The sequence below is a fragment of the Manis javanica genome, chromosome 3, assembly GCF_040802235.1.
Source record: "Manis javanica isolate MJ-LG chromosome 3, MJ_LKY, whole genome shotgun sequence".
NCBI lineage: Eukaryota > Metazoa > Chordata > Mammalia > Pholidota > Manidae > Manis > Manis javanica.
In genome coordinates, this window is record NC_133158.1 from 1,681,398 (window position 1) to 1,693,560 (window position 12,163).

General features: G+C 57.7%; 1 protein-coding gene across 1 annotated transcript; it reads right to left on the reverse strand.

Moving 5' to 3' along the window:
• Positions 1-18: 18 nt before the first annotated feature.
• On the reverse strand, positions 19-11,491 carry MON1A (MON1 homolog A, secretory trafficking associated). The gene is made up of 6 exons (XM_017669699.3): positions 11,258-11,491; positions 3,988-4,124; positions 2,496-2,981; positions 1,237-2,002; positions 386-533; positions 19-286 (listed from the first exon to the last, which is right to left on the reverse strand). Exons 2-6 carry the CDS (start codon positions 4,109-4,111, stop codon positions 146-148), a joined length of 1,665 nt encoding a protein of 554 aa, XP_017525188.1. The 5' UTR covers positions 4,112-4,124; positions 11,258-11,491; the 3' UTR covers positions 19-145.
• Between the last annotated feature and the right edge of the window lie 672 nt (positions 11,492-12,163).

Here is a 12,163-nt window from a genome sequence, read left to right on the forward strand (position 1 = left end):
TGCAGGAACAAGGCCAGCCATCTTCCCCAGAGCACTTTAATGCACACCTCGGCCCACAGGCCCTGCCTGCTGCCCAGGAAGGAGAGGCCAGCCCCGGGCTCCCATGGCTTCTGTGGCCCAGATGGCTGAGCCGCACACATTCCCATCAGTAGGTGAGGGGCGCGAGGATGAAGAGGCGGTCTTCTTCTTTGCGGATCCAGCGCATGAGCTTATGGATGGCACTGACGGCTGACGCCTTGGTGCCCAGCGGACTGTAGCATATGTAGAGCTCAAAGGCGCCTGTCACCTGGAGGAGGAGGCACAGAGTGGTCCTCCAGGTTAGATGCCCCCTCATGGCCCCTGCCCGGGACCCGATGGAGCCCAGCCCACCCCAGGGCCACCTTACCCAGGCCAGAAGGTTCTCGTTGGGGCCCATATAGTAGATAGTCTTGAGAGGGCGGGAGGCGTTGTGGGCACGGCTGTGCAGGTACTGGTAGAGGCCCAGGAGCCGCTCCCGCTCCTCCTCACTGGTGTATGGGGCCTCGATTTCAGGGCTGGAGATGGGGAGCAGGTTTGCAAAGCAATGACGGCCACTGCCTTCTCTGGTTCTCTGGAGATCGAAGAACCCCTATTCCCAGCCAGGGAGACTACACCACACGCCTACCCTCCACGTGCTCCCCCAGAATGGGACACTGTGTCCCTACCACAGAGGATCCCCACCGGGACAGGGCTGAGCCCATCCAGACTGGAGCCCATTCTCCCCACTCCCCCAGGGTCGTGACATCTTTGCTGACCCTCCCTTGGACAAACGAATCTAAGTTCAGGCTTCCAAGGCAGAGTGACAGGTCCAAAGTGGGGGAGGTCCACTGGGCACCCTATGGACCAAAAAGGGGTGAAGGGGAGGACAGAGCTGCCGTACCTGGCCTAGTTCTGTGAAGGAGGAAGGCAGAGGGGCTCTGCAGCCTGAGCTGGACCTAAAGGCCCCCTAAGGGACCCAGGAGACCTCTGTCCCAGCTCCTTCCCCGGGGGGTATTGGGCATTTCAAGCCCATCTGAGTAATGAAGAAGAGAGGTGTGTGTCCGCCAGGAGGAGGGTGATAGAAAGTCTGGGTCCCAGGTATCGGGGTGAAACAGACCCAGCATGCAGCTCCATCCCAGAGTGCTGGTCAGCTTCAGAACCACAGCAGGTCTCAGGCCCAACTGGCCCCCCTCCGCATGCCCCATCTCCCTCAGGCAGTGTCCCCATGCCCTCCCTCACCTGGTGAAGAGTCCTGAGCTCTTTGACTTATAGAGGAAGTGGCGAAGGTCTGGGATGCCCACTTGGGCGACACTGTAGTAGGGCGTGCGCAGTGCCTCCCGCAGCGCCAGATGGGCTCCGCGCTTCCGCAGGCGCTCCTGGAAGCGGCGGCGGCAGTCAGAGACGGCAAAGAAGTCCTCGCGGTCGGTGGAGATCAGCAGCAGGCAGAGATCAGTGTCCGGCTCCAGGTAAGAGATGTGTGCATGGAAGAAGCCGGCCGCATTGAATTTGGGCAGGCACACGGGTGTCCAGGCCTCGCCCTCGCGGAAGGACGAGGAGGAACTTATGAGGTTAAAGAGCAGGTGCAGGTCGATGGGGTGCAGGAATTGGTCCTTGCGGCGCACGAGCGCCACAAGCTGGTTGCGCGCCAGCAGGATGGAGAAGACGAGGCTGCGCGCACGTGCTTGCTGCAGGCTGGCGCTCACGGCGTCGCGCGTGGCCGAGGCAAGGGGCAGGCAGCGCGCCGCCCCCATCAGGAAGCTGGGGTCCTGCGCCATGAGCTGCAGCAGGTTGTCGGTGATGCGCTCCGAGCCCGAGAGCAGGCGCCGCAGGTCGTAGTTCTGTTTCTGCTGGAAAATGTGGCTTAGCTGCGCCCCCGTGAGAAGGCTGAGGATCTGGTAGTAGATGTAGAGCAGCTCCTGCGCCAGCTCCTGTGCCGACTGCCGCGTGCGGGCCACCGCCACCAGCACCAGCGGGCTCCGGCGCACAAACACCACCTTGTAGCCATCTGGGGGCAAGGCGACGGTCAGACGGGCCCGTCTGGGAAGCCCTCCCTTCTCTGTCCACTCTGCCCTCCCCCAGAGCTGTGCACACCGTGGGGCTGAAGAACGAAGAGGATACAAACAGCAGCCCACGTCCCTCCCCCGCCAGGGCACCAGGCCTGTTCCTGCCACTCGCTGCACAGACTGGCACCTGCTAAAACGTGTGAGCACTTCAGAAAAACACACACTCTTGTGCTAAATGGCAAGAGCTGGTTGGGGCTCAGGACCTGGGACTGTTTTGGTTACCCCCAGGCTTTGCCCCTCTCCCGTGCTGTGCCAGCCACCCCTGGCCCTCACAGTAGCCCTATGAGGCAGTCAGTGATGCCATTCTGTGCTCAGACGAGGACATCGAGGCTTCAGATGAGAGGGGATGAGCCCTCTATCCCTGAGGGGCCCCAAGCCTGCTGTGAATGAGCCCTGGCCAGGAGGCCCTCCCCGCCCCACTCCCAGGCGGCTCACCTGCGTGGATAGAGCGGATGGCATTCCTGTCTGCCTCCAGGAAGGACACCAGGGCCACCATGACGCCCATGGTGCTGGAAAGGGCCTCCTCCGACCCATAGCGGGAGTACACAGGCTTCCCCGCCTCGCTCAGCACGAAGACGTGCTTCTGGTGCAGTCGCCATGCCTCAGCAGCCTCCTCCTCATCCCCTTCGCCTGTGCCCTCCCTGGGGGGCTCTATGGCTGGTTTCCCGGCTGCCCCCGGGGGCTCTGGCCAGTCCTCAGAGCTCTCCGGCAGCATCTCCTCCTGCAGATCTCGGGCCACACCTGTCAGCTGGGTGCTCAGCTCGCTGAAGTCCTGGCTGATCTGGCGCATGTCCGCAGGCAGTGGTGAAGGACCCCCAGCACCCTCCTCCAGGTTCTCCCTGGAAGCAGCCCCATCCTCCGATTCAGTCAGGTCCTCATAGGAACGGGCATGGACGAACATGGCAGCCTCCTGCCCGGCACCTGCCAGCCGAAAGCATGGTGCTTAGCGTGGTGGCTGCTGGCCAACCACCTCGCCAGCAAGGCACCTGAGGCAGCCACTCTGGCTTGACAGCCTGACCCAATGAGACAGGCCGCTGGTCCCTCCTGCTACACTCTGGCCCCATGTCCTATCATGCTGGGAAGAAGACCCAAGGCCACCCCTGGGGCTCCCACTGGCTCCCTGCAGGCCCAGCTCCCAGGGTGCTGGCCCTGGCCTGCCTCTCCCACTCTCCCCTCACAGCCAGTGCCAGTCTGAGCTATCCTGGACATTGCTCATCTGCTCTCTGGACGCCCTACATCCCCCCACCTACTCAGGCTCTCTGCACTGGCTGTTCCTCTGCCTGGAGGGTGCTGCCCCTCCTCACATGGCCAGCTCCTGGTCACACTTCAACCCTCTGCGCAGATGTCAGTTGCCTGGGATGCCTCCGGTGCTCGGCGAACCGGCTTGCCATGCTCCTCAGCCACTCCACTGTAATGGCCCACTGCTGGTGGCCCCCAAGACAGGCTCCATGTCAGTCTACTGATTGACATGTCTACTGAAGCCTTCCTATCAAAGGCAGACTTCATATGGACAGAATAGTTCAACAGATGTATTTTCAGCCTCTAGTGTGAGTTCAGCTCTGGACCAGGCATTGGGGTACAACTGCTCTGTGCTCAAAGCGTTCATGATCTTGTGAGCAAAATAAAATTATAAAATAACTGTTGTCCTGCACAAGGTGCATTTGGAGCAGGCCTAACTCATGTGGAGAGAGCTGAGGGAGGGAGAAGGAGCCAGGGAGGCCCCCTGTCAACACAGGACCTAGGAGGAGAGCCCACTCGGGCAGCCAGATGGCACAGGGCAAGCAGGCACCTGGAGTGGGGAGGAAGGCTGGCTCCCTGCAACTGGGGCACTTGCCAATACCCAGAGAGTGACGTAACAAATGCTTGAGTGAGTGGCAGCCAGCAAGTGGCTGGGAGACCCCTGCCTCAGGCTGAGCCCTGCCCGTACCCGGCTCCATTCCCTGAGCCAGCCCCGGGGTGGGACTGTCGGCTCTCTCTCCGCTGTGCCCATCAGGAGCCAGAGTGCCATCATGACGTTCGCTGCTTCTCTTCCTCTGCATGTCAGCAGCCATCCCTTGGGCTGTCCTGTGGGGCAAACAAAGGCATCATCGAGGGGGGTGAAGGTGCTGTCGGCAGGGGTGACTGCATGATGGACAGTATGAGCACAGCTAGCTCAGACCTCTGTGGAATGGGTTCTTAGTACTCCCCTCTAAAAAGTGAATTATGTTGGTTTTTTTTCTGACTATAAAAGGAAGACTTCATTACATCTGCTCATTGCAGAAAACTTGGAAAATACGAAAAAGTATAAAGAAAGAAATATCATTTTCCCACCTTCAGGATCTCTCACTGGTCATATTTTTGTGTATTTCCTTCTAGTCTTCTTAAAAAAAGGTATGTAAAACGTAAATAATTTTTCTTACAAACTGGTAAGAGCAGCTAACACCGAGCGCCCAGCTAACACACGCATTAGTTTATGGGGATCAAGCTACCGGCTCCTGGTGGTGCCTCTTCAGGGCAGGTGCCGCGGCCAGCTAGCTTATAGGATGCAGGGCCAAGGCCTGGGATTCTACGTGCGCCGCTGAGCGTCACTTCAGGGTGGCAGCGTGGGAGCCAGGAACGGAGACAATTCTGTCCTGGTATCTTTCACGGCACATCCATTCAAAACTGAGTTGGCCACAGAGAAGACAAGTAGTGATTCTACAGCATCTTACTATGCTGATGGACAGTGACTGTAATGGGGTTTGTGGGGGGGACTTGGTGAAGGGGGGAGCCTAGTAAACATAATGTTCTTCATGTAACTGTAGATTAATGATACCAAAATTTAAAAAAAAAACTGAGTTGGCCAATCGCTGTTTGTGGTTAGTAAGGAATGGAGTCTTCAGGCTGGAGCCTTGCTTTTCTGAGAACCTCCCTCACCTTGGCTTTTGCACCAGGGCTGCCCGACCAATTCAACAACTAGAGACACGACCATTCTCAGTGCCCATTTGATGGCCGGGACAGGCTTTGCAGGACCTCCCAGGCCTTCCGCAGCATCAGGGCCGGGTGGAGTGACTGTGAGGGGACAGCAAAGGTGGAAGGCTCACTTGGGGTCAGCCTCTGGGGCCCTTAGTGGCAGGCGGAAGGGTCCTCACTTGGCAGGTAACCCCGTCCACTGGGAAGGGGGCCTGTGAGGTGCTGGGAAGAGGTCTGGCTGGATGGGCTAGAAGGGCAGCCAAGACCCGGTTGGAGACCCATGGGGAGCATGCTCTCCAGGGCTGGTGCTGGTGAGCCAAGAGCAAAGCTGACCCTGGCCTGCCCTCCTGGGCCACGGCTGCAGGGAGCAAGGGAGGCCTTGTCCTTCTGCAGCTCCATCACCTCAGGCCTGGCACGAAGTAGGGGTGTAAAGACATTCATGAAAAGAGTGATCTCAGAGGCAGCGTCACCGGCACTAGCAGCTGTGTGGCCCCGGCTTGCCTGCATCCAGGAACGCTGCCCCAGCCCCAGGTCCTACTGCACAGCTCCTGTATGTGTACCCACAGGGCTGGTTTCCACGCTCTTCCTTTCGCCATCTTTGCTGTAAGCTATGGAATCCTGTCTTCAAATTAAGCTTTTGCATAAGCTCAATGTGCAAAACAGAGAGACAGGGAGGCAGGACCAGAGACTGGCCTGGTGGCCATTGTGCGCTGAGCCTGGAGTGCCATGGAGCTGGTGGGGCTTGGGGGCCTGGGGCAAACACCACGAATCCAAGCTGAGGAAGACCAGAGGAAGATGACTCGGGAGAACATTTGCCCTTTGGGATTTTCTAGGCCATCAATCCTGCCCAACAGGACAGTCAAGAGTGACAATTCCCAGTAAGGATCCCAGGAGATCCAGGTGTGGGCCACCCTGTCTGAGAAAGAGGCTGCGCACCCTCAACAGAAACCAGGGCAGGTGTCCAGAAGGGACTCTTCTGGGACGGGGACAGAGACCCAGAGAAGCAATCCAAATGGGCCAGAACAGCCACTGTGAGGCCACAGGGCAGTGGGTGCTGAGGAAGATGGGGCACGTCCAGCCCTGGAGCGAGAAGACCCAGGCCGTGTGAAACTCTCACAGACCAGTACGTCACAAGCGAACCTAAAACCCAGGGTGGGGTCAGCCTCATGGGTAAAGAGAGAGTGGCCTCAGAGACATGAGTCTGCCCACGTCCAGGCAGAGGGCAAGCTGCTGCCAGTCCCACGGCTGTGGCCAGAGCCCCTGATCTGGCTCCCCGACGGACACCGGAGGGCATGAGCTGTTCCCTGGGGAGAAGCAGCTCTCTGAGTGGGCTGCTGCCCACTGCCCGCGCCCTCACCTGCCCATGCCCGCCTTCACTCTCCTCAGACTGGCAGGGCTCCTGCCCCGAGCCCACCCTGGGGATAGGCAAGCCTCCCACTTCCCCAGGGAATGGTCAGCGACAACCTCCCTGAGTCCCACACCGCCTCCACCTTCCCTCCTCCTACCAGGGGAGCGGTGGCAGCCTGGGGCGCCTCCCTCCCCATCACCAATATGCTGATGTTTTTCCCATTTTCAGACACCTTCCCTTGGGTGTGTTCACTCTGTCACACTCATTGAGTGTCCTTGTGATTTGTGAACTTTATTTTACTTCCGTGAAACAGTTAAACCTCCCTTAACTTGACATTCCCCTCTGGGTAGCACTGTATTTTTTTTTTCTGCTGCCCTTTAGAAAACAAGCAAATGGACCTCAAAATAGTAAATACTTCTTGGAGTTTAATTAGTCAGGCAGGCTAAGCTGTGCTGGGTAACCAACGAAGACCAAAATGGTAGAGGCTTTACACATAAAGGCTTATTTTTTGCTCACACAAAATTTGCTGTGGGTCTGCTACCAGTTCAGAGCAGCTCCCTTCCAAGCGGTGATTCGGGAATGCAGGCTACTAGCATCTTACTGCCCTACCCTGCGGCACGCATGCCTTCCACATCACGGGGCCTGGCATGCAGGCTGGAGGGGCAGGTACCAGCTCTTAAACACTTCATGCCTGGGTTGGCCGGAACTCATCAGTTGGCCAGAGGGGTAGGGGCAGGTGGGGAGCTCATGGCTATCTGGTAACCCAGAAGTGCCTCCTCCACGGCCTCCCTGCCTCTCCCCGTTCACTCTCAAACCCTTTCCAGCCAGACTTTTGCCTCCATTGCTCCAGCAACACTGCCCGTGAAGGGTTGCCAGTGACCTGCAGGGCCGCCCCGCCATTCAGCAGTAAGGCGCACACTTGATTCCCTCCCTCTCAAGGCACTTTCTCCTCTTGGCCTCTGAGATGCCACTGGCCTTTCTTGGTCCTCCTCCCACCTCCTGGACACTCCTAAGCCCCCTCTGCTGCTCCTCTCACATTTCAGTCCTTGAACCCTTTTCTCGGTCTTCATTCTATCCCTTGGTGATCTTATTCCATCTCATGCTTTCAACTCCACTGATACATCAGTGATTCCAATTTGTATTTCCAGCCCCAATCTGTCCACACACATTCAACTGTCTGCTTGGTGCCTGCCCTTGATATCCTACAGTGTCTCTAAGTTGTGTGTCCAAAACTGAGTTCCTGATCATCACCTTCAAAAGCTGTTCCTCCCTGAGTTTGCCCCGTCTCAGTCAAAGACAATTTCACCCTCTCAGTTACTCACCAAGAAATCTGGGTGTCATCCCTTGTGCCTCTCTTCCCCGCAACTCATGCAACACGCCATTGGAAATCCCGTCCACTGGACTTCAGAACACAGGCACACCCAGCAAACATCTGTCGTCAACACCTCCCCACAGAGCCTCTTGGCTTTGAACGCCCACCTGCAGCAGCCAGCCTTCCAGATACCAGATCCTGCATTCCCGCGTGCACGCCTCTGTGCCCACCCCCCACCCTGAGCAGGACTGCTCTGTGTCACCAGGGTGGCGATGTGAACGGGACCATGTTGACTGCAGCTAGACCACAGGAGACCCCAGAGTGTCTGCCCTGCTCTCCCGGATCCCTCTCTCTAGGCAGAGCCATCAGTCATGTTGTGGGGACACTCATGCAGCCCTACAGAGAGAACCTCGTGGCAAGAAATGGAGACTTGCAAATAGCCAGTCACAGGGCGCCAGCCACAGGTCTCACGGGCGACCCTGAGACTGAGACACCCAGCTGAGCTGCTCCCAAACTGCTGGGCTACAGGTACTGTATGAATAACAAACATTTATAGTTGTTTTAAACTAAGTTTTGGGATAATTTGTTACCCAGCAATAGATAACTAACACAACTAGCTTGTATTGATTCAGCTTATGTATTTGTATAGAAAAAAATGCATATTTACATAATCAAAACTCAATGTCTATTTTTAACAAAGTAATGTGCATTAATTAAGCCTCTAATTACATTCCAAATAGAGCTGATAGTTCACTGAGGGCCAACAGAAGGGCTTACGTGCGCGATGGCTGTTGCAGGTACTGAAAGAGGCTATGATGCCACGTTGTTTGGTGATTAGGAGGGAATGTTTTAAGCATTTTATATGCCAACGCTGTAGTGTATTGGAGACATATTAGGGATATATTTTCCCATGGTTTAGTATCATTTTAGAAAATCGTGGATTTAGGGTTGATGTGGGAAGCATTATACCTTTTCCCATTTAAAATAATGGGAAACAGACACTAAGTTAGTGCCTCCAGACACAATCCAACTTTTGTCACAGAATACTGCTGTTAAGTGGGAAATGCCCATATCCACTTCTCATCACCTCCAGCACCAGCACAGTGGGCCAGGCCACTGTTGTCCCTCCCGCTGGGAGATCGTCTTCTGCCCAGTTCCCCCACTCTGCCCTTGCCGTGCAGTCAGTGCATCCCCGCAGCACTGAAGTGACGCTCTCAAGAGAGAGGAGTCAGGTCATGCAGTTCCTCGGTCGTGACTCTGGAATGGCTCCAGCTCAGTCAGCGGGAAAGGGAAAGCCCATTTCCTCACAGTGGGGCCGGAGGCCCTGCCCTGTCCACCTCCTCCCCGACTGCCTGGGGACCTCCCCACTGCCCCTCCTTTCTCCCACTCACTTTGCTGTAACCCAGCCACACCAGCCTCATGGCTTCCCCCCAGTGTCACATACATGTGAATCCAGAGTGCTCTGTCACTTCAGAACTCGGCCCCCACCAGACTTCCTGCCCGACCACCTCTGCCTTCCCCTGGCCCCCAGCTCATCTGTCGCTCTGCCTGGGCTAGGTGCCGACATGCCTCACGCTCTCGCTTCCTTCAGGCTGCTGCCTAAGGGACACCTGGTCAGAGAGGCCTTCCTGCAGTATCCGATTCTTACCTCCCTTGCCCCACTTGGTTTTCCTACACTGAAGGTCACCCTGTGACCTGCCACAAATTTCAGAATGTCAGCTCCACATGCAGAAGGAGTTTTATCAACATCTGCCAAAATAAATAACTTTGGAAGGGAGAAGGTGAAAGGTCCTCAGAGAACACCAGCTACGAAGTAGCCTCTGGGACCCCTGCCTGGGGAGAAAGACTTGTCCCTGCAAGTGGCCAAGAGTTCAGGGACAATGGCTCTGGAGCCAGGGGGACCTGGTTCAACCTGGCTGGTTTGATAAGTCTCAGTCTCTATAACATGGGCGTAGTGATGGTACCAATTCGCCGGGCTGTTGGGGGGCTGGAAGAGGTGATCCATGTAACTTGGTCACTCTGGCCCAGAGCAGGTGCTGTACTCTCAGCTGCTGCCATTAGCATGTCATGATGATTCTTACTTAGCATTCAGACTGAGCAGCTACTCATACACACTGACCTGTGGTCTCTGCCATGTACATTAGTCCATTGAGAGTCTGCTCATCCCAAGCCAGGCCCTGAGTGAACTGGCCTTGGAAAATGTGCTCTGACCTTGTGAAGCCAGGGTGGCTCTCGCCTGAAGTGCCCCTCCTGTCACGTGGGCCAAAGAGATGTCCATGGCCTTCTGGGTGGGAGTTCCTCCAGGCTAACTGGCTCTTCACTGGCCCTGAAGTTGCAGGAGCAGACCATTCTCTGCTGCTTCTGGAAGTGTCTCCCGGGTGGGACTCTTCAGGCCACCACATGCCCCTGCTCTGTGGCCTTGCTCCTCTGCCTCAAAGACCCAAACCACAGCTTCTCTGGTGTCCTGAGGGCCCACCTCCCACTGAGCCCTTGTGGACCTCAGATGCCAGAGCCCAGCATGGCACCCGTGTGGAATGAGTGCAGGATCAGGTGGCTGGGGCTAGGGACAGTCCCCCTGCCACCTGAGCTCATGCAGTACCTCCACATCCCCAAGGCCAATCTGGGGATCCAGCCAGAAGCCCTGACGAAGCCAACAGTTCTCTGGATACTCACTCTGGAACTAGGCAAGGAGGATGACTGACTCACAGCAAAGCCCTCCCAACCCCCACTGGAGCCACAACCTGTGCAGCTGAAGCTGCTGGGAGGCTGGGCCTGAAGCAGTTAAGCAAGAGAGATCTCTTGGGACCAGTCCCAGATGCTCCCTAGGAGCCCCTTCTCAGGTAGCCTCTCTAGAGGCCCCAGGGGCTTGCTGCTTCCCCTAGAAGGGCTTGCTGTTCCTATGAGCGATGTCAGCAGGCAGGCTGGCTCAACTGGGGCCTTGTAAGAGCCCCTTCCCCTGGCTGCCTCTTGCTTAGAGAGAGCTCCATCCTGCCTTGACCCTTTGGGAGGGTGGTGCCAGGATGCACGGGGGCGTGGCAGAGGGCCCTGGTGAGGCAATGCACCTGCTGCTTCCGCAGGTGCATGCTGCGTGCTGAGAGCATGGCCTGGTCCTTGTCACTGTGGGTGGCCACGCCCCTCTCTGACAAAGACGGCTCATCCTCCCCCTGCAAACTCCATCCCACACTGGGTGACTCACCCAGTACAAGGGATACCCCATTACCTGGGCCAGGGCATCCTTGAGAGCAAAGTCCTGAGCCCCAAGACACTCATGGGCGCCGCTCTGCCCACCTCAGTCACACCGCCCAGCTCCGGGCGGACTCTGCGGGCCCGGTGTGTGTGTGCTGGGGTGGGGACGGCGCGGATGCACCTGGCCACTGCCTCCTGCAGGACTCTGCCCTCCTGGCCAAAGGGTGGGTTCTGGGCCTCGCCTTTTGTATCCCCCAGCTGGGGCCACCGGCTAAGGGACTCCGGAGAGACCCAGTCCTCCTATCGCAAAAGGTAGCGTGGAAGGCAGGGGCCCCGGGTCCTCCAGCCCCTCCCTCCAAGGATGACAGCTCCCCAGTCTCCCGGCGCCCCCAGGCCACGTGGGCTGGCAGTCGGACTCACCTGCTTCTCGGCGGGGGCCCCCGGGACGCAGAGATTGGCGGTTACCGCTCCCCGCGGGACCCCCGAGAGGGTGTCCAGCCGGGCGCGGACTGAGGGAGCAGGCCCGCGGGGCCACGGCGCCCTGGGGACGCAGACATGGCCACCGCCCCTCCCCGCCGCCGCTCGCCGGACCGCGGCCCAGGAAGACAGCCCAGACCGGCCCCGCGCGCCGCAGGCCCCGCTCGTCCCGGTGCGCCCGCCCCCGGGGTGCATGATGGGCAACGTAGTCCGCAGCGCACGGCCGCCCGCGGCGCGCGGGGCCGGCCTCACCGGGACGGGGCGTTCTCCGGTCCCCAAGCCCAAAGCCCCCGGCGGGTCGCGGACCGACGGTCCGAGGCCCCGCCGCCCGAGCCGGCTGGAGGTTCTTCCGAGGGAGGGAAGGAGACGTCGGCATGGTTTCCCTCCCTGACTGTGGAAGGACGGTGCTCGTTTGGGGGCTGCACGAGTGTCATTAGCGGGCCCGGCCACACTGGCCGTGAAGGATGCAGGCGCACCAGCCTCTGCTCACAACATCCTTTCAGCCACGTTTCGATGTATCAGCGTGAGGTTCTAGAACAATGGTTCTCAACTCTGCACATTGAATGACCTGGGAAACTTTAAAACGCGCTAATGCCTGGACACCACTCCTTAAGAGTTTGTTATGCTTGGACTGGGACTCAGGAGTCAGTATTTTTGTAAAAGTTTCCCAGGTGATTTGCCAGGGCAAGGAGCTACTGCTAAGGACGTCTGTGATTTCCTAGTTGCAAAGCAGCAAAAACAACTGGAAAGCACAAAGCTTTCCTAATTTTATTTTTGAAGACCCATTTAAAGAAGTAAAATTAGGGATTAATGACACTACTGCTCATGTTTTCTCTCAAACAATAAAAT

Coding starts and splice junctions, on each gene's coding strand:
- MON1A (XM_017669699.3), bottom strand. CDS start 4,111: ATGGCTGCTGACATGCAGAGGAAGAGAAGCAGCGAACGTCATGATGGC. Junction 2,982..3,987: donor GGCTCAGGGAATGGAGCCGG/GTACGGGCAGGG, acceptor TTCGGCTGGCAG/GTGCCGGGCAGGAGGCTGCC. Junction 287..385: donor ACGAGAACCTTCTGGCCTGG/GTAAGGTGGCCC, acceptor CTCCTCCTCCAG/GTGACAGGCGCCTTTGAGCT.